The sequence below is a fragment of the Phoenix dactylifera genome, chromosome 11, assembly GCF_009389715.1.
Source record: "Phoenix dactylifera cultivar Barhee BC4 chromosome 11, palm_55x_up_171113_PBpolish2nd_filt_p, whole genome shotgun sequence".
NCBI lineage: Eukaryota > Viridiplantae > Streptophyta > Magnoliopsida > Arecales > Arecaceae > Phoenix > Phoenix dactylifera.
In genome coordinates, this window is record NC_052402.1 from 17,151,693 (window position 1) to 17,174,857 (window position 23,165).

Consider the following 23,165-nt stretch of genomic DNA (forward strand, 5'->3'; position numbering starts at 1 on the left):
ATCAAATTGGATTCAGAAACTACATATACGAACCCTAGATCTTTCTAAATCTCAACTAACTCGTATGAAGTCCAAAGTCTGGCATGCAGCTCTTGAAGCAACAACTCGCGAAGTCTCGTTACTGTGTGCAAGTTTCAAGTGGACGTATAGTGATCAAACACCAAATCCTACTATTTGAATCCAATAAAGTACATATATTTTACAAGGATTCATTTCCATGCACGCTGCTTCACTTTTCTAGTGCAGCTACCATCCACTGTAAACCTTTATATTTTTTTATTACAAATTTCTACTCCTTTTCTACTTTTTTTTAATTTTTATTCGACAAGCAAATGAGCATTCTTACCAACTTCTTAGCTTTTAATATAAAACTATAGCAATCCAAGTTTAGGTCCCATGCTTAATTAACATTCATAAAACGGCATTTCCTCCTGTGACCCACAATTAAAACAGTCAGGAGAGAAGGAGAATTTATTGTATAAAAAAAGTTAAAAATAAAAAAAAAATAGAAAAGGCATCCATATTGCGTCCTTCCAGAAACCTAGAGGTACATCTCCGCGTTCCCATTTGTCGTTTTCTTGGGTGTAACCCCCGAACCACGTCGACGTCGCGAGCTTATCCATCCAGGGACAACCGAACGGACGGCCCAGACGGGGTCTACACAGTCAAAACGGACCGTGCTAATACGTGGGATCACAGACTGTCCGATCGAGATCCGACGGTCAGGAGTGCGACGCGGGGTTGCCACGTCAGGTCAAAGTCTACAGTCCTGGAGGGGGCGTCGCCAACCCGCGTGTCAAAGCAACGTCTAGCGGGCGTCATGCGTGTCGTGAGCACGCGCGGCAGCTCCCTTGCGGATGCTCGATAAACCCGTTGCATTGCACACGTGGATAAGGGGAGCGCGGGGGAGGGGCGATCGGACGGCTGCAGTTTGCTGGCCGCGTGGCGCGTGCGCACGGGGTGGATGGTCGGCGGTCGGGCCGTCACTGTGCCGTTATGTCAGGGCCCGTCTAGACGCGGTAACGCGGACCCATTCGTCGCCTGGGAGTGACGCCGTTAGTCGTACGGTCGCTCCCCGGGGTGCCTATAAAGCGGCAGCTCGGAAGTCCTTGAGCTCTAATTCCCAGAGGAGAGAAGGAATCTATACGTAGAGAGAGGACTGAGAAGAGGAGAGTCACTTCGGCACAAAAAAAGAGAGGAGAATCAGCGTTTGGATCGATATCGGGTTCTTACAGGTGAGATTTCATGCAATTTTGATGGATGTTTTAGCAATTTTCATTCTAAGATTGGTCATTTCCTCTCTTTTTTTCCTTTTTTTGTGTGTTTTGTTGTTGTGGGGGGGTTGTTTGGGGGTTGCGGGGTGGGGAAGTTTGGTTAAATTTGAAGTTGTATGCAGATTTTGTTATTTTGCTGGAATTCGATAACTACTTAAGGAAATGGTTCTGTTTGCGAGATGGACTTAGGGTTTTGGACTAGAATCGCTTCTTGATGGAGTTTCTTTGGAGTTTTGATGGTTCGGAAACGTTTCCGGAATTTATCTGGAGGAGAAAGATATCTACTTTTTTAGTGGTTAGAAATTGTCCGAGTTATTTGAGATAATAGTTTTATCTATCTATCTATCTATCTTTTTATCTATATATTTATTGGCTTCTAGGCTAAAGATTATGAAATTTATAAATCTTTTGATTCTAAGGGTTGCAGATGAAGGGGAAAATACAAGAAATATGTGTGGGAACAGTATGTGTGCTATTTTTTGACTTTTTTTGAGTTCCAGTCCAACATCTTACGAGTTATTTTTTATTAGAAACAAATTTCTAGTTACCGCAAGAAAGAAAATTGGTTGTTAGAAGAAGAATGCCTATATATGTATGTATGTATGCATATTACTTCTTGTTTTGTGTTGCTTGTTTAGCTGCTTGTACTTAAATCCATCAAAATTTTCTGTTTCCCTAATTGTTATGTGTTTTTACATGGCATTTATTTTGGAAGTAAGAAAAAGTGGGAGAAGTTTTGTTGGTGCGGTTGGGTGATCTCTAGTTACTGGGGCAATATCAAAATTTCTAGTTATGTTGGAATCTTTAAGCATCAGAGGGGACTTTTTGAACCCAAACAAAGGTAATCTAGGAGTTAATTACAAACTGAACCAAAATCCCTACACAATGAGATTGTAGCAGAAATATAAATTCCGATCAAGGCTACGATGTATTTATGGCTAAGAGATAGCCCATAGTACATATGTTTAGGGGCTGTTTGCATGCTGGGGAGCTGTTGTTTTAAAAACACAGAGGATATGGGGTGCTTTGAAGAGATGGGAAGCCAAGTGACAAGTAATCCCTACTTTCCAGGGATAAGACTAATCATTTTTCAGGAGGAATCTGAAAAAATAGGGATTAGCTGTTGCCAGTGGCTGCCACCTTCTCAAGCCAGACATCTGAACAGACCCTTGGTCTTATACATATTCCTAGATATAAGCTACTTAAAATTCATTATGCCGGAATCTACTTTTAATCAAAATTGACATAATATTATTGTTGGTTTGAGATGTAAGAAGAAGAAAAAAAATAATCATGAGCAACAATGAAAGGACAGAAGAAAAAGAGGGGAATGGCAGATGTTTTGGTTTCAATGGTCAAAAAAGATGGAAGTTACAGGAGAAAAATTCTGAGAGAATGGGGAAGAAAAAAGATGTAAAGAGAAATTGAGAAATGGATGGAAGGAGTGCATACCATTCAGTCAGACAGCTGGAGAGAGGAGACCCTTTATTGACATGGAATGAGTTGCTTACGTTAAGTACAGAGACTACTTGTATGTTCATAAGGAGAAAGACCTTATTTTCTTATATCAGAGTATTATAATGTACTTGCATCTTATTATTAGGTTATGCACAGCTTGGAAGAAATTAAACTTAAGAAAATAATGAAATCTTTACATTATGCTAGATGGAATGATAGACATTGTGTTCTAATTATGAAATTAATGATGAAGCATATTAAACATTTTAAATTGACTTCTGAGTCATCAATTGATAGGAGAAGTGGATTTTGCAGTTCTGCTAATATGTTTGTTTGTTGTTCTTAATTTTCCAAGTTTGGCATGGTAGATTAGACCCTTGATTTGCTTCATAGCATCTCCATGTGCTGTTTACAACATACGCACTTGAAATTTAAGATGTGTGTCCTTGTTCATGGCTAATTGCTTTCTGCAATTGAATGAGAACTGCACATGTTCTTCTTTACGATGCTGATAAGGTAAGTTTTCTTAGAGGCTCTGTCAGAAATGTCACATAACAGATTGAATGACAGTGTTTTCGTTTTGATTTTTATAAGTGAGATATTGACTGTCAAGTGTAGAAAGACATACCTTGATGTAATTCCATGCACTTGGTCTATATCATAGAATAGAAAAATATGCTGTCATTGTCCTACTGCAGCTACTAGGATAGACATCATGGAATCTGTGACCTGGTTTCCTAGAAAATTATTTCAATTGTCTCACCTCGGAAGCTATAAAATTTTATTACTAGTTAAACCTAAAATGTTTTTGCGCTTACTAAAACTTATATTTATATGGATGATCTCAGCATAAGATGAATTTACATTTACCCCTCGTTCACATATACGCTTAACATGGGAATTCACAATGTCAGTGAAAAGCTTGTTATCCTCGAACAATCTTACAGAATCAGTTTTAAAAATATGGATGTGCATTGCCAGTTATCAGCTGTATTGGCTGCCAACATTTTCAAGGAATTAACTTTATAGTGCACTCTGAGGTATCAGATAAACATGCATATCTAGATATTATCATCTGCCAGTTGGGTTATAAAGTATGAAGCAGTTTGTTCCACTCAACTTCTTTATATTTTTCTTTTAGTTCCAGAATGTCAGTCATTACTAAATTCATTGCTGCTGTAAATGCTCTGATCTTATAGACTTGTGAATAAATCTTTGAGCATCTGCACTGGATGTTTTGTTACTCATAAAACTGAGTGGTTAAGAGTTACTATTACAATTGCTATACGTGGTTTGTGGTCAGCTCCACAGATCCATGCTAGTCTTGTAATTATGGGGATCTGATGGGGAGAGAATTCGGAGGAAGGGAGGAGTAGCAGGATCTAGAAGGCAATTTCAAGATACTGAAAATATCAGATTTCATCTAAAAGGCATACCTAGCATCATGAAAAAATTGCAGGATTTAAGGTCTCCATGATGCTTTGATGTTTCCCTCCCTGAGCCCTCTTTAGGCCAGTATCCACCCATGTGTGAGATGTCACATAAATATGCTAGGCAGAATCCATGCATCCCGAAATTGCAGAAATTAGGTAAATATGGTATTCCAGTTTTTTTTAAAATTATTTTTTTCCTTGCACTTGCTGACTTGCAGTTTGCACTAATAAACATGATTTTTGATGGTCTTCCATCACTTAATTAGCTAATGACTGTGTTCTCATTCTTCCATGCAGAAATCTCATGAATAACTGATGCCCATCCTTCTAGCATGGACTCGCATCAGCTTTTCAGATGTGAATTGACTGGTGCAGATGCGTCCCGCAAATTCCCTTCTCCAAGAACTCTAGCATACAGTGAACGGGCATCGGGTTCCATTAAACTTGGTTTAGGCAACTCACCCAACTCTCCTCTTTCCAGCCAGTTCGATTGCGATACTTTGTCTATACTAAGCAACAGCCAGGAGCAGTATAGCTCCACAGAGACCATCTCAGGGGTTAGCCCTTCTCAGTACTCGCCACTAGAAATCAACAGCTCATCCGAGCAAACCCACATTCATCCTGCAGAGAGTATCCAGGTACCATCTAATTCATCTTATGCAGTTTCCAATCAATGCATGAGGCGCGCTCTACAAAAAATTGAGTCTGTTCTAATGGCCCCTGATACTGATGAGGCAACTACTAGTACTAATGTGGAGTCTGACGAAAACAAACAGCCTCAGCTCACAAAGCAGCGATCAAGGACTTGGAGCCATGAGTCTCGCATGGAACCACCTGCTGTCATCCAGCCCCAGTACACTTCTGGCAGATTTCCAAAAGCAAGCCATGAAGTCCATCCTGAGAAACGTCTGAGAGAGATGAAGGAATTTCCAGAGAGTGATGTGAAACAGATGTTGATCAGATGTGCTGAAGCTTTGTCCGAGGACAAGATAAATGAATTTGAAATGCTAGTCCAAGAAGCCCGTGCTTCTGTCTCCATCATTGGAGAACCTATCCAGCATCTGGGTGCTTACATGCTAGAAGGCCTGGTGGCGAGGAAGGAGTCTTCTGGCACCAACATCTACCGTGCCCTGAGGTGCCAGAAACCAGCAAGCAAGGAACTTCTTTCTTACATGCGGATCTTATATGACATCTGCCCTTACTTCAAATTTGGCTACATGGCAGCCAATGGAGCAATTGCTGAAGCGCTGAGGCATGAGGACAGAATCCACATTATAGACTTTCAAATTGCTCAAGGGACTCAGTGGGTCACCCTAATACAAGCATTAGCTGCTAGGCCCGGGGGTCCTCCACATGTTCGGATCACGGGGATCGATGATGCAGAGTCAGAATATGCCCGAGGCGATGGTTTGCAGCTTGTGGGGAAGATGCTATCTGATATGTCCAAGAAGTTCAACATTCCTTTGGAGTTCAATGGCCTTCCCGTCTTTGGGCCAGATGTCACAAGAGAAATGCTAGACATTCGACCAGGTGAAGCGCTTGCCGTGAATTTTACCCTTCAGCTCCACCACACCCCCGATGAAAGCGTTGATGTGAACAACCCCAGGGATGGGTTGCTGAGGATGGTGAAGGGGTTGTCACCAAAAGTGACTACTTTGGTGGAGCAGGAGTCCAACACCAACACAACCCCATTCTTGATGAGATTCTTGGAGACATTGGATTACTACTACGCAATGTTCGAATCAATTGATGTGACGCTGCCAAGGGATAGCAAACAGAGGATAAATGTGGAGCAGCACTGCCTGGCAAAGGACATAGTTAATATCATCGCATGCGAAGGGAAGGAGAGGGTGGAGAGACATGAGTTGCTCGGGAAGTGGAGATCCAGGCTGACCATGGCAGGATTCAAGCCTCTCCCACTTAGCTCTTATGTGAATTCGGTGATAAAGAGTCTGCTTGGATGTTACTCTGATAAGTATACATTGGTGGAGAAAGATGGAGCAATGTTATTAGGTTGGAAGGATAGAAACCTGATCTCAGCCTCTGCATGGCACTGATTGCAGAACTTTAGGCAGATGAGCTTAGGAAAACAGGTCAGCAAATAACGGATATTCCCATCAAGTTTTGTGTGATCCTAAAGTGTTGTATCTACGTATTGCTGGGTCATTTATTTCGTTGTATGTTTGTACATTGGAATGCTGCATCTGATGTTGTAGTCCTTGCATAGGCCAGGACAGTCTTCTTAGAAGGCTGACTTTAGTTTTTTTCTGTTCTCTGTTCTTGTTTTTATTTATTTAATTTTTTTGAACTAGGATCTGGACAAGCCTGGTTGATGATCAAAGTGAGGCTACCAACTCAGCCCAGCCAATTGGCATCCTTTGCTTTGTTCACTAGATTACTGATTTATTTATTTATTTTTAAAATTGTTCTCATGTATAATCTACAAAAAAAAAATTAAGCACATCATGTCAATGATGTAATTGAGAGTCATTTAACACTGAACAAAGATGTAATTTAGGTAAACTATTAAACAAGATGATGAGTTCAATCTTAACCATCAACCCTTGCTCCAACCCTTCGGAGATAGCTTGATGAACTTAATTTGCGAGTTTTGTCTGCTATGAGCTATTTAGCTCTCACAACTACCAATAACATTACAATAGGTTGTACTTAGACCATCCTTTACAAATTCAAGCACCTCTTCTTGCCAAGGCCTTCTCAATACTCGGTTGTCACATCGTCCTGAACTGGTGCAACTTTCCCACCTTCCCCTGATACAAATTCCTACATTCCTAATTTTAGCACACATCAGCTCGACATTGTGGGTATGGTCATTATTTTAAAAATTTCACGTAACACCATGAGCCTCTCAATGATCGAGCATCATCTTCATTTCTCTCTTTCTTTATTCATTTTGGTGCTTTTAGGTCCTCATCCTTTAAGGCTTTTACTGTGGAGTTTCAATTTACCATTTAATCTTATCTAATAGATTAACACCAAATCATGTGCAAATCGCAAAAAAGTACAGTAAACTTATAGAATACCAATAGCAAATAAACTGACAGAGAAATTTGAGTAAGTGCCAAACCCTGATTTAGGGCCAACCATGATGGGAAATTCGACTGTTGCACTGCAAATAATTCTGATATTTATCATTTGTCCAGTGTACATTTCCATGACAATTCAGAGTATCCTTTATGCATTTACAACTTCAACAAATCGTTGCTTATCTACACCTTTCATTCTTAATTTCTTAGAGTCATCAAATTACCTCTCATCGCAGTTTATTAGTTTATCATATGCTTTCTTCCAGACATCATAAGAACAAGTTTTCATATCCCTTTTCAATGGCGAAAGCTATGATAAAACAAATAAAAAGATGTCAATAGTTTAGAAGAGAAGAAAGTGTTGCAACATGAGAATGGCGGCCTATAGGTGACGTGTTGTAAGAAACCACACGCATTTGCCATGTCCATGACAGCCTAATTTAATGAGATTCATTCAAGCGGAAAAAAATTCATATTATAAATTCATTTGTCTCACAGTTCTTTTTCAACTCAACTATTTCAGAAATATTTTGTAAAGGATAAAATACACTGAAATAATACCATGTTTCGGATACTTATATAAAAATCTTTACATGGCATTAAATTTAATTTTTTTTTTCTACCATAAAACTGATCTATAGGTAATCCACCCTAACTTATGCGAACCATTTATCAAACAATTAAACGGATTAAACTGATTAGCTAGATTTTTATCAGGTTAAATAGATTTAAAGAGATTAAGAAAGTTGGATTAAATAGATTTCAAATAAATTAGATAAATTTTAAATATATTAGATAATTATTAAATAAATAAAAATAAATTAAATAGTCGGAAGTTTAAATCTGAATTCAATCTAGTTAATAAATAAATTTAGATAGTTTGATCGATCTAAATTTATTTATATCACACCTAAATCTGTTTAAAATAGATAGTTCGATCGGATCGATGGATTGGACGATAAATTGCAACGCTTGGATCGATGGATTTATTTACATCTCGGCGCGCCTCAGAGCCATCTCCATCACAAAGCTCGAGAACTCATCCCCCGCCGCCTCCGAGTCCCCTTCCTCACCTCCTCCTGCCAAGAGGCGAGAAGAAGAGGAAGAAAGAAGGGGAAAAAGATTAACGAAAACAAAAAACAAGGAGAGAGGGGAAAAGAAGGCAAACAAAAAAGAAAGAAAATGTCCAAGAAGAAATCTTTCAGCGGATCGACGACGATGACGCTCAAAGACTTCCATGGCGGATCCATCCCTTCCAACCTCCCACTGCCGTCCGCCCCCGGCGTGTACTCTCCTCCTCCTCCTCCTCATAATTCCCCTCCCCACCTCGAGCCCTTCTCGGGAACACCCTCTTTCTTCCCAACCCTGCATTCCCAATTCCCCAAAACCTAATTCTCTGATCCTTTTCTTATCTTCTTTTCTTGCAGCTCCGTGAGGCCTCCGGATCGGCTTGCCCCCTGGGGCCCTGCCGCGGTCGGCGCCGCCGGGAAGTCCGACCACCAACGCTCCCGACCCGGATCCGCCGGCGGTGGCAACCGAGCCTTCGACGAGCGGCCACCCGTGTTTCTTTCCCATCCCGCTCACATCGGCCGCCACTTCGACGAGGACGAACGCAAGCCCTTCGACGCCTCCTCCGCCCCCCGCCGCCCCGCAGCCGTCGACCCCGTCCGGCCCACCGCCACAGCGGACCAGAAGCGCCCGATCTCGAGCCCGGATGCCGCCGCCCCTGTCTCTGGGTTCCCCCCGTCTTCCGGCAGCAACGTTGGTCCCCCTCCGAATGCTTGGGCTGCGAGGAAGGAACCTGTGAGCGAGCCGCTGCCCTCCCGTTCCACCACCACGATGTGGTCCGCCTCGAGACTCGCGCAGGCAAGTGCAGTCGAGAAGATGTCTTCGGGACGGTGGCAGTCGAAGCCGCCTGAGGGTGAGGCCATCAGATTGCAGGAGACGGAAGTTTTCGATCGGAGGTTTGGTGAGAGCGTCCGAATCGTTGGTGTTGGGGATCGGGACTACGAGAAAGAGAGGATGAGGTCCACGGAATACCCTGAAGCCAAGGAAAGAGCTTTAATGGGATATTGTACTGATGGGGCGAGGGACCAGGAGCGGGTGAGATCTTCAGTTTATCCAGAGGTGAAGGAGAGGAATGCAGCTAACTTATACGATGAAGGGGCTCGTTCAACGTCCCGCGAGGGGAGATTCAGTGGGTCGCAGTTGCATCAGCAAGGACTGGTGGAAGTATCGGAGCGTCCGAAGCTGAAGCTACTCCCCAGGACGAAGCCTTCGGAGCCTTCCTCTGAGACACTGGGAATTGCTGACAATCAGGTATTCTGTTGTTTGAATTCTTTAATAATAGTAACTTGGTAAATTTACCTACTCCTGGTGCCCTTTCGGATTGGATCTCATTAAAATTTGAGTTACCCACTTCCTCAAATCATTCAATAGATTGGTTCTTTTTCAAGTAGTTTAAATATAGTCTTGTTTGATTATGGGTGTTGCTTATTATCTGGTCAATCATGCAGGGATATCAGCCACCTGTGAGCTCAGTGCAGATTGAAAGCGTTCATGAGATGCATCCAACTACAAATCCACTGAAAGCGGCCTCTGCTGGGGAGGATGATGGGAGTAAAGCAGTTGAACGTCCAAGATTGAATCCGAAACCCCGCTTCCTGCCTGTTGAGCAGTCAGATGAAAGTGCTGAACGAACAAGGTTAAAAATCTTGCTTTACTCGTGTCTGCTTAAGTTGTTCTCTATGCTTACTAGTTTTCGCAGTCATGGATGGTGTCTGCTCTGGTTACTGAGATTTCTTTGCTATTTGATGCACAATGATCTTAGCATTGGAGATGAGGTAAAAACTTGGGCCAATTCTGCTAGTAGGCTTAATTGGTCAATGTCTATCTTATGACACAAGGATCATGAAAAGCTGATGGCATCTTGAATATAATGGAAGTAAAACATAGAAATTGATTTTCATTAATCTGCTTCTTATGTCCTCCAAAATTCTCAAATTGATGATTAAGTCGGCTTCATGCTGGTGGCTAAGGATCCATAGACAGGAAGGATAAATGGAAGAAAGAGCGACTAACATTCAATTTGTTGAAGGCTGAAGATATGTTGATCTATTATTAAGCCAGTGATGATTGAAGTTGCATTTAAATATTATTCTAGTACTCTTAAGTTCATCTCTTCTGAATGCAAAATACATTGTTCCATTGTGAATCAGCCTTGAACAGAATTATATAGGTTTTCAACCGATATGCTATATTGCGGAATTCTTCCATCACCTATCTGGGGCTTCCCTTTATACTTGCTAAGCTGAACTGTTGGGCTAAAGTTAAGATGAGACTTGAAGGTTGGATAGGTAATCTTCTCTTTATGCGGTAAGTTGTTACTGACTGATGGCTTTGCTCCATAGCATTTTGCTACTAGATGTCTCCTTTCTAGATGCTTTCATCAGTTGTGGAGACTTCAATGCAGTATTTCAGTATGGAAATATCTCAGAACAAGGAAAGATTATGCACCTGAGGAGTTTGGAGGAGAATCCTAAAACTGAGAACTATGAGTAAAGCTTTGCTTAGAAAATGGATATGCGGGCTGCTTTCTTTGTGAGGGTTTATGACTTAAGTAGATATCATTGTTTCATAAGGAAGTCTCCTTGGGATCTACTTGGATAAGTCCTCAAACATATTCAATTTGAAGAGTTATAGTTTAATTATTTCCTGTTATTAACTTTGGAATATGGATTAAAATGTCTAGGGGAGGTCAATTCAAATTATGATTTATTGCCCCCTATTTTAGGAAGGAAACCATGGAGTAAGAACATGTCCCACATTTTATAAATATGGGAGAGATGCTTTGGGTGTCTTAAAAGATAAAAGTAATTGCATAAAGCTGCAACTTGATGATGTCGATAAGCTTTTCCAAATACTAAAACATAATGTCATATGTGGCTGTGTGGCTGATATGAGACTTGTTCAAATGAATTCTTAATGGATTTAGATTTGATATCCTGATAGTTAGCTCAATCTTTGTAAAATGTTTGGTTTATATTTAGTTGCTCAGGTAATTAATGTTGGACAGTTCTTTTTTCTTTTCTTTTTTTGTTTAAAGATATACAAGGGTAGAAGAAATAATGTGGTTTAGCTGTTTACAACTTGAGGCAGCAAGGCTTCCCTTTACCTCTTGACAAAGCCTCATGGCTGCATCATTTTGAATATCACCTGAAGCTTAAAGATTGGGCTGTTAATATATTCTTTGAGATTTGTAAGTGTTTGGAAAAAACTCGCTAAACCTATTTTCCTTTGTTGCTAGGCAATTTGGAAAGATAGAAGCATAAGGATCTTAATGATGAATCTTTTTTCTTTTTGATTCTTGAAGATGCCTGCATTCACATGTATCAATGATGCCCACATGGGTCCCAATAGATTCAACAGCCAGTACAAGTCATCATGCCCCAAGTATCATGTGCCAAGGGGTGTGATTTGCAGTAGCTGCTAGATCATCCTCCATAGCTCACCTAGCACATATTGCTTGTACTTGCAATTTTTAGGTACTCTTTTTGATTGAAAGGGAGGTGGAAAAAACTTCAGCCGGCGTGTATTAGCAAAAGTGTAAATATTTACAACATAGAAGAAATCAGCAAACTGAAGAAAAGGTTTACAGATAGAGGACTGTGAAGACAAGTTTTTCTCTTGGCCATGGCTGAAGCTTTGATCATGCCAATTTAAGACAGCATATTCGGCAAGTTGTTCATTTTTGACCAAACCTCTCCAAAAGCAGGCATCTGATTAGGATTACAAAGAGCTGACCAATCATTGAAGCATTGGAGGTCATCAGAAGCTACAGAGTTCAATTGTTTATAAAAATTCTCGGCATTTCTTTCTCTCCAGCAAACTCAGGTGAAAGCTGCAAGTAACATAAGAATAACAGGTTGAATAGGTTTAGATTTTTTTTTTTTTGTCTTCTAATGAGGCAAAGATTTTCAAAGGAGGATTGTGGATGCAGCACACGGAGCAAATGACATATGGCCTTCCAAATAGTAGCAAAGAAATCTCAGCTACAAAAAAGACAATCATCTGTTTCAGATGCATGTTGACAGAGTACATATCCCCCAAGGCTTTGTCCTGGCTTCCTTTGAAGCAAACTCTTGTTATTGATCTTTTCTTCTAGCTAAGCCAAAGAAACCATTTATTTTTTGAGGCACGTGTAAACTCTGCAGAGATGAAGCGAAACTGCATTTGATTTCTCTGGTAAGTAAGAATTGGTAAAGAGATGCAGTGGAGAAGACTCCTTTAACATTCATTTTCCACAGCAATTGATCATCATCCGAATTCAATGTAACCAAAGGCAATAAAGAGGATAGCTAACAAAATTATGTGTGCACCTCAAATGTGGGGCAGATTGGTAACCTGATCCTCCAGATCCTTGACCTTGAGTTGAGAGTGTGTGCAACTGTGCCATTCTTCCTGCAGCTGTTTTTGTACAAGAAGAAGATAGTTTGTAATGGTGTGTTGCAAATCTAGCTCTCTTTCCAAAACGGGTGCCTTGACCATTTTCAATCCGGAATTTAGTTCTCTTCCAAAAAGCCGGATGGTCAGTAACAATGTCATGCCAAAGGCTAGAGCATCTTCTGAAAAGGCTTCCAACACATAGAAAGTCTAACCTTCTTATGATATGCAAATGGTATCTACCTTCTCCATAAGCTTGGGTCATTTGAAAAGAATCTCCAGCCCCATTTAGCAAGTAGTGAAGGGTTCATGTGGCCAATGCCCTTAAGACCAAGTCTTTTTTGAAGACAAACAGTTTTCTAGTTAATTTTACAAGAGAACCTGAGGAAGAGGAGCCTCTCCAAAGGAAAGATCTTCTGTAGCAATTGATCTTCTAGATGACCTAAGCAGGTACCTTAAACAGGGACATGAAGTACAGAGGGATAAAATTGAGCGCCGAGTTGATTAAGGTGAGATGCTCCCTAGAAGAAAGATATTTACTCTTCCAAGATGCTAGCCTGTTCTCAATCCTCTACACCAAAATCATCCAATCTTCTTTCGAAGGTTCTCCTCTGCTCAGTGGTAGACCAAGGTATTTGAGTAGGAGAGGCACAATGGACAGTTAAGCCAGCAAGCACAGTCCACCCCCAAGGGATGAGCTATGAGCAATAGTAAAAATTGAACTCTTTTGATAATCGATAGATAGCACCGAGATTTGCTTAAAACAGTAGAGGATGGTCTTCAACACAGCCATATAATCTTTTCTTGCCCGAGCAAAGACTAATGTATCATCTACATACTGAAGAATTTTTGTCCCGCCACAAATCCAAGAATTCCCCAAACCTTCAAAAATCTTAGCTGAGGCTGCGGCATTAAGCATTCTGCAAAGAGGGTCAACTGATAGAATAAATAGGAAATGAGAGAGGGTCATCTTGCCGTAGTCACCTTCTGCAAAAGATCCAATCCCCTGTCTCACCATCTACATTGATTGCAACCTTGTTCCAAAGGAGGTTCTCCAACCAACAATTCCATCTTGGTGGAAAATTTTTTTGCTAAAGCAATCTAAGAAGATAACTGGGGGCAACTTTGTCAAAGGCTTTTGAGAAGTCTAGCTTGCAGATAACCCCGTTCTGCTCTCCTAATATGATGAAGGATTTCATTAGCACAAAGAATATTGTCCATAATTGACCTTCCTTTGATGTAGGCTGATCGAGTAGCGTCCATTAGCTCCTTCAAGAAGGGTTGAAGCCGGTAAGCAAGTACTTTTGATATTAGTTTTGCGTAGCTATGAATAAGACTGATTGGCCTGAAGTTAGATGGAGTTTTTGCCGCCTCCTTTTTAGGAACTAAGGTGAGGATAGTGTAGTTGATTCTTGCAAGATCAATGTTATGATCAAAACTTTGCTGGAAGAGGTGGAAACTGTCATCCTTGATTAGATCTCAAAAATGCTGGAAAAAGCATATGGAGAAGCCATCTGGACCTGGGTTTTTGTCATCTTTGAAGCTGAAAACTGCTTGTTTTATTTCCTCCAATGAGAGAGGCTATTCAAGCTTGCTGAGAACCAATTGGGGCTGGGGATAGATGCAATTTCAGTCCGAGTCAAGGGGAGGGACCATGAGCACATAGAAAATATTTTTGAAGAATTCTATGAGGACCTTCTTAATTTCATTTTTACCAACGATCTCAGCTCCATTCCAATCAGTAGAGGTGATCCAATCAAATTTCCTTTGGATATGGGCTGTTGTATTTTTTTTTTAATATAAAATGGGAGAATTTTCATCTTTCTTTTATTGAGTTGTTTAAATATCTACATATTTATACAGCTTTTTTAGTATGTAGAGTTTTTGTGAGGCAACCTGGTGCCCCAGAAGGAGAACTAAGTTAATTGGGTGATCCTATTTATCTAACAAGTTGTAGGGGCTCGAAGTTAATGCAGTGTTTCGGTTGAAGTCTTAACTCTTTGGGATCCAGACCAGGCCTTTCATATTTATCATGGACATGACTCTTGTACAGGTATTTGATAGCCTCCTTCATGGCATGACATCCATCTTGGAAGCAAGAAAAGGCATTGCTTTCTCACTTCGTTGACAGCATTGGCCTTGAATTTAAGAACTAGGTTAACAGCTGCATGCTCAAAGAAGCCAGAAGAGTTCCAAGCCCGAGAGACCACATCTGAAATCTCATAATGTGTTAACCAACTTCTGCAAACTAGAGACTTTTGGTTTTGAGCAGGACTGCAAAAGATAGCTTGGTGAGAACATGATCAGAGCAGGGATTAGGAAGGGCGACCTCAAAGGTATGAGGACATATGTCATCCCATTTAGTGGAGATCTAGAATCTATCTAACTTTTCCATGATCGGGGACTCTCTATGCTTACACGAGGTGAAATCATGTCCCTTAAGTGGAAGGTCCAGCATCTGATTCAATCTGATAAAGGAGAGGAAGGCTTTTGAGATCTTTTTGGCTTGTGGTAGTCCATTTCTTTCCTGCATCTTGTATAAAGCATTAAAGTCACCAGCCACAATCCAGGGCCCACAAGAGGTGGATCTTATTTGTCTTAATTCTCTCCAGAATAATATCTTGAGGCCATGGGCAGCAGGTCCATATGCTGTGAAAATCCAACTAAGATTAAGCATTCTATCAAACCACTGCATGGTAGCAGAGAACCTCGGAATCCCCTTCTTTTCAATGTCAAACAACCCCCAGCAGAACCAACTGAATTGCAACTGAACCAAGAGTTGATCCACACTCCCCCCCCCCCCCCCCTCCTCCTCTCCGGAATTTGATCTCAGAATAAAGGATGAAGGATTGTCAAATTTTGATTCCTGGATCCCCCCAGCACAACAACATTAGAAGCCAAGAAGTTTTTAACCATTTTTCTCACAGGATTTCCAGGTCCTCTTACATTCTAACAATGTTTTGTAAGATACAAGGTAGGTCATGTTCACGATGAAGTTTGTAGTCATGTATATTATGGATTGGAATTGAAGGGTAACATATTTATCAAAGAATTGGAGTAGGAAGAATGAGATGGTTGAGGATTTGAAGATCTTTGATGTGCTGCAGTATAAATTTTGATAAACTAAATTTTGATATGTGCCCTTACTGGTTTTTACCATTACATGTGTCTTGGTGTGTTTTCATATATTAGAAGGACAATATATTCTCCCAAAGATTCTTTAATTGATATGAGAGATATCTTTTATAAATGTGTCTCATTTGAAGAAGAGGTTGTCACTTAAAATTCTAAGTTTGACAAGGAACAAGTCCATGATGGAAAATAAAATTCTTTCAAAGCACCAATGATAATATGTCAATTGAGATTATGATGTAGTCATGCCAATTTGCAAGGGCCTTAACTTTGCAAGTTTTCAAGAATATATCGTATAAATAAGTTATCCATCTCTGTGTATGTTGGAAGTTTCTAATACATCTTTTTTGTCTGATTTGTAGAGCGTCTGTTTAGGCAGTTAGAGTCTATGTTCCCATGCCGAGTCCTTAAATCTTTTGTGTGGATTCATTGTGGACTAGGTGGAAGCGGTATTGACCATTGAGAATGGAAGGTTGATGCTTCAACCTGCTTATTTCCATTGATTGACTAACTTGAGATTGAAGAACTTGAGAATCATTCATTTGTTGGAATATTGATCACTTAATTTATCTGATCTTGGTATCACTGGCTTGACCACATTAAGTTCTTGAATGGGAGAGGAAAAGCACTCAACCCTTGAAGTGGATTATGGTGGTTTCAAATTCAAACAATAAGGAGATGCTGGAAGTAGCTAATCTGAATTTCCCCTCCTTTTATTTGATTCAATTTGGAAGTAACCTTTCAAAGCCAGGTCTAAGGACATACCAAGTGATAAAACATGAATTTGGATGTATGATGCTTTCTTCTTGTTTCATATGCAGGTCCCGGTCTTTCGGATGTTATCTTCAGTTTCTTTTAATTATAAAATTGATCTGTCACTTGAAGATCGGCTAACTTTGTTTTAATGTATTGGGGTTAATAACATGGCAATTATCTGCTGTTCCAAATGCATTTATTCATTTGTTCATATCTATTCATTCATGCGTTCATTCTAATGTCTTCTCACTTCTGCTGTGTCTTTGTTTGTGTTCATTACCAGTAACTATGCTGGTATCTGCGTTCGCACATGCATGTATATGTAAGTTGATCCATGTGCTCTGAAGTTCCCAAAAGAGTGTATGCTGATTATTTTTGCGCGCATTTGTGTGCATATGTGCTGAAATCCTAAATTTTAGTGACTCTATGCTATATACAGAAAATGAAAAATTTTCATGTCCCAATAGCCATTCAACTCAAAGGTTTTCCGCTAACAATCTTTTGTAATCAATGTGCTCTAATATGCTGCAAGTTGTGACATATTAAAACTTGTGATAGATGTCCTATTGCAACTTTGAACCTACCAAGAATAGGTCCATCAAAAAAGAAGAACTTAGCAAGAATAGGCCATAAATTTCTCTCTCCCCCCCTCCCCCCATCCCCCACACACAAGCACATGTTATTCCATGTAGAATGCTCAATGGCTTATGGAGTGTGAACCAAATGACTTACGATGACTGTTTGAAAATGTGGAATGTTATTCATCTGCTTAACGATTTTGTAGTCTATTTCTTGCTGTAGGCAAACTGTGTTTGGTGGTGCTCGCCCGCGAGAAATTGTAAGTTTCTGCCCTCCCTGACATATTTAAAATGGTGAAAAGAGAGCTTCTTCTTTGTCCCAGCATTGACACACACCCACTAAATGCCTTGTTTTTACTGTTTGCTTTTCTTTCTGAATACGTTTGTGGTGGTGAATCTATTGCAGGTTTTGAAGGAGCGCGGGGTCGATGCTTTTGCTGCTAATGATCTTGACATGACTGTACCAGCTAACAGGTATTGAGTGTTTTCAATGGCTAAATGCTGGTTATGACATGCGATTTTTTTTTTCCAATTGGTTTGAATAACCTATGCATTATTAGCTCACAGAACACAGGAAGTGCTTTTGTGGAATCGTTGACAAAAGCATCTTACTTGCTATGTACTTTTATAATCTGTAATAGTTTTTGTAGTTATTGTTCTAGAGTTTAGAACAAGGTTAATCGTCTCGGTACCAGATCTCGTACTGGTACCATGCTGGTATAATGTCGTTAGTCTGGTATGAGGGTTGGTTCGGTGTATGTAGACTCGATATACCTTCGTACCAAGTGTTGGTTGGGTATCAGTATGTTATATAATATGGCGTGGACTAGTACGGTGAACCTTGTCTAGAAAGTTAATATGAGATAATTCCAATTAAATGTTGCTGCACTGATGGGTTGTAAATCAGTAATTAACCTGCATTCCTAGATGCATATAAGTGCAATTTATATTGTACAACCTACTTTGCCGGAGAGGGAAATACCTATTTACTCTAAATTTGGAGTAGGAATGGTAAATGACATTTAGAAAATTGTAGTTTTAGAATTTTTAATGTAAATAGTCTATTTTTAAGTCTATTATTTCTTTAACTAGTATGGCCATGTTTGAGATGCGGGTTCATGTTTGTATTCTTAAATAAGTTTGTTAAATTCTGTCAATATTCTCCATCTGTTATTAGCTTTCTTTCCTTTCATTGGGGGACTTTCTATGATTGAAATTGAAATAATTGCTTTGCGTATTCTATCCTTAAAGAATGTTAATGTTTTTGGTTACCTGAAAAATGCCTACTTTTCTGTTCTTTTTGTATTTTCCTAACATGTTATAGTCCGAAAGTTAAATGTTGTTGCTAAATTAGGAGTGTATAAAGTTAGCCACCTTCGTGAAGTTTTTATCTTATCACATTGTTTAAATGCATCCTAACTGACTTTGTCTACTGGTGTCTTTTAGGGTTAAAAATGACCTTCTGAAGACTGACCCAAAGCTGGAGCCCGGTCCTACCACCCGGCCTGGTGGAAGGTCTGAGACCTTTACCCTTGTACAAAGGGCCGGAAGGGATCTTGAGAGAAAAGACCATCGGCCTGATGTCGAGAAAGTGGATGTGCAGAGGAGTTCATGGAGGAACAACAGCTGGAGGACAACTAGAGAGATTGAAAAGCCACTGGAACAACCACGCCCAGATCCTGGCACCTGGCGCAAGCCTGTTGAGGAACCGGAGCCTGATGTCGCAGGGCCTCGTTTTGGGAAAGCAGCCTCTGCGTTGGAGCTTGCTCAAGCTTTCACAAAGCCAGTGTCTGATTGCAGGCCTGAGAACCGCTTCACTGGCCAGAGGAACCTTCCCAGCCGGACTCAGGTGCCCTTTTCCCGTTTGACAGATTACTCCGGGCCCCCCCAAAGACAGTTGAATGGCTATTGATCTCTTTTGAATCAATGAATGGGTGGTCCACGGGAATTCATTCCTACTGCAAAACACTGGCAACCTGCTGCTGGTATTCTATCTTCACATATCATGGGTCTTGTTTGTTCTTCTCTCTTTCATTAACCCTGGGAGGTTAGGTGGGTTGCCTTCTGAGAGGCAAGATCCAAGCTGCAGATTTTATTTGACCCCAGAGAATCTGTTTTTACATCATCATTCTCACCAAGGGAGATGGATAATGAAGAAATCTTTCAATCTGTTGCTTTGATCTTTTTGATGACAGTGTTGTGTCTTATAGAAACTGATGCTGAACTGAAAAATTTGAAGATTATTGTGCATTGCTGACATTAATCAAAATCCTAAAAGATTTGGCCAAGAATGTGTACGAGGTATTTCAGCCGTTTACTTTGACGATGATGGTCCAAAAAACATGTCACCTGATATGCTTAGAATTGTTGTTTCTTTACTTCTTGGTTTCCTCCTTCCTAACTGGGGGTCCTAGTTTCTTCTTGGGCCCAGGACTTGCAAGCTGCTTTACATAAACATTTCTTTATTGGGGATAATTCTCGACATATTTTCATACGTTGATATTTTTTTTTGTTTTTTTGATTGCTCTTTCTTCTATATTGATGTTTGCAACTTGGAACCGAAGCCTGCAAGTTGCGTTTTTCCTTTACCTCTTTTGATCAGCTGATTATTTCCTCTGAGGCTGCTATGGCATTTATAGAGTAGGGTAATGCATTCGTTCAAAACATGGCAGGGGTTTGTTTCCTTAAAGATGTGGAAAAGGGGAAAGCTTTAAGCCATTATTTTGACCTTAAACATATGATTTCCGCTTCTTCAAGCCTGTTATTCATACCAGCATTTTCTGGTAATATGAGGGCCGAAGGCAGTTCTGTTAATCCATTAACAGAAATTATATATATTTTGGCAGCTTTAGAATTCTATAGAAGAGATTGAAAACAATTAAATCTTAAACTGACAACAATCTCCAAGACCTTAGTGACATGTCTTCCGAACTGAAGGGCTTGCAACCATTTATTATAGATTGTGGCTTTATGCCCTCAGGGAATTCCAAGCGGCTAACTTTCAATATTGCACAGCAAGCAAATAAGCAAAAAGTAGACTTATAAAACAATTGAATTATGCACAGAAGCACTACAAATTTGCATTATTAAGAAACAACACATAAGTCACAATTTTCCATTTACGTCAAGAAAGCACAAGACATTTTGCTTCTAGTTCTTCAAACGGAGAGCTTCAGAACAAGAAGGCAGCGGGAGAAAACGAAGGCATGACCGTGGGAACTCCATAGTGCCTGCAAAACCAAAAATTTTTATCTAAGTTCTTCTATTCACTTGAAAGAGAATTTTTAGACCAATCCGGCGAACTCTAGAGGAACAGGCCAAACGTCTTGTCAATAAAAGATGGAGGGTGGCCAGCCGAATTACAGCTCACAAGAAGCACTGGAAGACGAGGTCTACCCTCACACATCAAATTATTGGGCATGGCCGGGTCAAAAACATGCAACGCATCGGGTCCAAAGCTACCCTTTGGACTCGATTGCCAACAAATCGAAGTGGAAGCCCCACTTGGACGTAATCATGCATATGGATTAGCGTGCAAGCCAGAGTTTATCGTCTAACCAGGATTCTCAGGCCAAACCTATAAAAATTTTGACTATTCTCAGCCTAGAAGTAGGCCTACTCATGCCCTGGTGAGAAGTGAATGAATAAAGAATAAAATACGCCAGTGCCGCTAGCACTTCACGTTGAATACAAATTTCAGCATGGACTCTGGAATCAGCCATCGGTATTGCAATTTTGAAGTCACCTACTGCTCATGCATGCTAAAGTCAGAGGAGTGTTATAAAATCGGCAGATTATAAGTCTAACAGGCTACGTTAAATTAGAAGAAATTATATCCTGTACCATATGTACCATGCTAATCATCTTGTCTTCTTTTTGCGGACCTTACTTAAGATGTACTCTTCTTGGTGGTTGGCACATAGAAAACAAAATAATTGGCTTGGTGCATAGCTAAAAATGCCTAAGGAGAAATTGGCAAGGTTAAGAGGCTACAAAACAGCATTTGGTGTGGATAGAAATACCACATAAAGCCGCATCCATACCACCCAACGCACCCTCTCTCCCTCTCATCAATTTGGTTTTCCCGACTGATATAAGGCTGTGTGCTGTTTTGTACAATAAAGACGCTGGCACAGCAAAAGTGAGCAAGTTGTTTCGACCAGTTCTTTCCTCTCTGTGGGTGTGACCATCTGGTTGGTCGCAATCTCCACCGGTTTAAAAATTTAATAAAAGAGACTGAGAGAGAGAGATGACTCCGTTGAACAGATGGATGCCCAATGCAACCCACTCTCGGCTTGGAGAATCGCCACGCGAAAAAAACAAGGAACAAAAAAACAAAAGAACTTGATTCATTCTATCGATATCTCCGAAAGCCAAAAAATAGTGTGAAATGGGAATCTCAAAGCGGGCCACGAAGGGAAAGGAGATCTCCTCCTCCCTTCGGATGTCCGCATGGAATTTCTATGGTACGCTTTTGGCTTACCCTGGCCGGAACACCGACGAGGCGGCATCGGCCCTGGTAGCTCCACGTCATCCGATCTCGTACGCCACGACCATGCCGTGCGGCCACGTGGCGGGCACTACTAGCACACGGGCGCGCGGCCCGCTGTTCTACTCGCCGGCTTCCTTATCCGGTTACAGAGAGAAAGAGAGAGAGAGATATATACCGGAAGTCGTCTCGTTCCTTGCGAGCAAGAACCCTCCCCGTCGATTTGGCCCTCGACATCCGCGTTCCACCGCCCCGACCCGCACCCTTCGCGGCGACCCCCGCCGTCGCCACCGTCGTGCCGTCCTCGGAGATAGCGACGAGCGACGGCCTCCACGGCGACGCCGACCCGTGTGAGGGTCTCCGCCGGGGCTTCTCAGCATAAGCGCAAGTCGTCGGGGAAAGCGGCGGTGCCGCTGCCTCCTCCGTCAGCCGTGGGCTCGGCGGCGGCGCCTCCTCCGTCAGCCTCGGGCTCGGCGGAGAGTCCTCCGGCAGAGCCGCGGGACGGCCACAGGGGACGAACTCCAGAAGCCTCATCTCTCTCCTTTTTCTTGTTTTCTCGCAGTGGCAGGAGTTTACTGCATATTTACAGATTTGCCATTGTTGGCCCTGGCCGGGTAGAACAAGACACCGCCTCCCGGAACGAAGCTCGGAATTTTGTTTCCCGAGGGCTCTCTTATATGGAGAATCCCTCGACTCCTCGTTGACCATTTGTTTGACCAAAATGCCCTCGCTCGTAATGCGCCTGGCCAGGGTATTTCGGAAATTTAAAGACGTGCCTACCTTCGCCGGCAGCCACTCTGTAGGATTAATTGCATTTAAATAATACACTATTGAGAAAATTACATCTTAATTAGTTCTTTTTAGTTTGAATCATTGTTACCCCGCCGTCCATTATTGTTAAGTCAGCGTACGATATGCCCATGTTTATGCTGTTGTTCCTAAATTATCCCGGAGACCTTGGGATGATGTGCATATTTTAATGGGGTTGCTCATGAGCAGATTGGGATATATCGCATACTTAGAAGGCAAATGCAGGCTGCACTAGCCAAGCCGCACCAAACCGGCCCTCGGGATAGGGCGGATCTACCGACGATCTCCATACCTCCTCGGATGAAAGTGCTTGAACTCTAGGATAACAACGTATATATGAGTTTGTTTTTTGAGTGATAACAACTTGAAAATATAACAACCATGGAGCTCACCCAAATAGGTTAGGTGGATGGTATTATTTGAATTTTTTGGTCCGATATAAGCATTTAAGAACTACTCACTGTATAGCAGATATAGGACTAACCACATGTATGCATGGATTCTCATATGCTACTGACATTTTAAGCCCTAGCATTCAGGCTAAGGTTCTAAATTTATTCAAATTTAGTAACAAGTATCATAAATCCAATCACAGGCACCATAATTAACACGTGATCAGCTCAAGTAATCCAATACCATCTATAATAACTAATGGATCTATACAAACATTTAATTAGTTCTACATCGGATATGATTGAGTAGATCTTGGATATTTATACAAAAAATCTAAATAAGACCTTCTACGT

General features: G+C 41.0%; 3 protein-coding genes across 4 annotated transcripts; 2 read left to right on the forward strand and 1 right to left on the reverse strand.

The window, feature by feature from the left end:
- The first annotated feature begins 1,091 nt into the window (after positions 1–1,091).
- LOC103712632 (chitin-inducible gibberellin-responsive protein 1-like) lies at positions 1,092–6,692 on the forward strand. 2 transcript variants are annotated; one of them, XM_008799204.4, is made up of 3 exons: positions 1,092–1,235; positions 4,463–4,803; positions 4,942–6,692. In XM_008799204.4, exons 2-3 carry the CDS (start codon positions 4,498–4,500, stop codon positions 6,220–6,222), a joined length of 1,587 nt encoding a protein of 528 aa, XP_008797426.2. In that variant the 5' UTR covers positions 1,092–1,235; positions 4,463–4,497; the 3' UTR covers positions 6,223–6,692. The 2 variants fall into 2 exon arrangements, with proteins under 2 accessions (XP_008797426.2, XP_008797425.2); XM_008799203.4 differs by having other exon boundaries at positions 4,463–6,692.
- Positions 6,693–8,251: 1,559 nt separating this feature from the next.
- LOC103700378 lies at positions 8,252–19,497 on the forward strand. The gene is made up of 6 exons (XM_039131784.1): positions 8,252–8,498; positions 8,640–9,531; positions 9,729–9,916; positions 17,344–17,380; positions 17,527–17,594; positions 18,567–19,497. The coding sequence occupies exons 1-6, from the start codon at positions 8,395–8,397 to the stop codon at positions 19,030–19,032; spliced, it is 1,755 nt and encodes a 584-aa protein (XP_038987712.1). The 5' UTR covers positions 8,252–8,394; the 3' UTR covers positions 19,033–19,497.
- A 646-nt stretch (positions 19,498–20,143) lies between these two features.
- On the reverse strand, positions 20,144–22,244 carry LOC120112413 (translation initiation factor IF-2-like). Its single transcript, XM_039131785.1, has 2 exons — positions 21,788–22,244; positions 20,144–20,350 (listed from the first exon to the last, which is right to left on the reverse strand). Exons 1-2 carry the CDS (start codon positions 22,141–22,143, stop codon positions 20,293–20,295), a joined length of 414 nt encoding a protein of 137 aa, XP_038987713.1. The 5' UTR covers positions 22,144–22,244; the 3' UTR covers positions 20,144–20,292.
- Between the last annotated feature and the right edge of the window lie 921 nt (positions 22,245–23,165).

Coding starts and splice junctions, on each gene's coding strand:
- LOC120112413 (XM_039131785.1), bottom strand. CDS start 22,143: ATGAGGCTTCTGGAGTTCGTCCCCTGTGGCCGTCCCGCGGCTCTGCCG. Junction 20,351..21,787: donor AAGGAACGAGACGACTTCCG/GTATATATCTCT, acceptor TTGGTTTTGCAG/GCACTATGGAGTTCCCACGG.
- LOC103712632 (XM_008799203.4), top strand. CDS start 4,498: ATGGACTCGCATCAGCTTTTCAGATGTGAATTGACTGGTGCAGATGCG.
- LOC103700378 (XM_039131784.1), top strand. CDS start 8,395: ATGTCCAAGAAGAAATCTTTCAGCGGATCGACGACGATGACGCTCAAA. Junction 8,499..8,639: donor CTGCCGTCCGCCCCCGGCGT/GTACTCTCCTCC, acceptor CTTTTCTTGCAG/CTCCGTGAGGCCTCCGGATC. Junction 17,381..17,526: donor GTGCTCGCCCGCGAGAAATT/GTAAGTTTCTGC, acceptor AATCTATTGCAG/GTTTTGAAGGAGCGCGGGGT.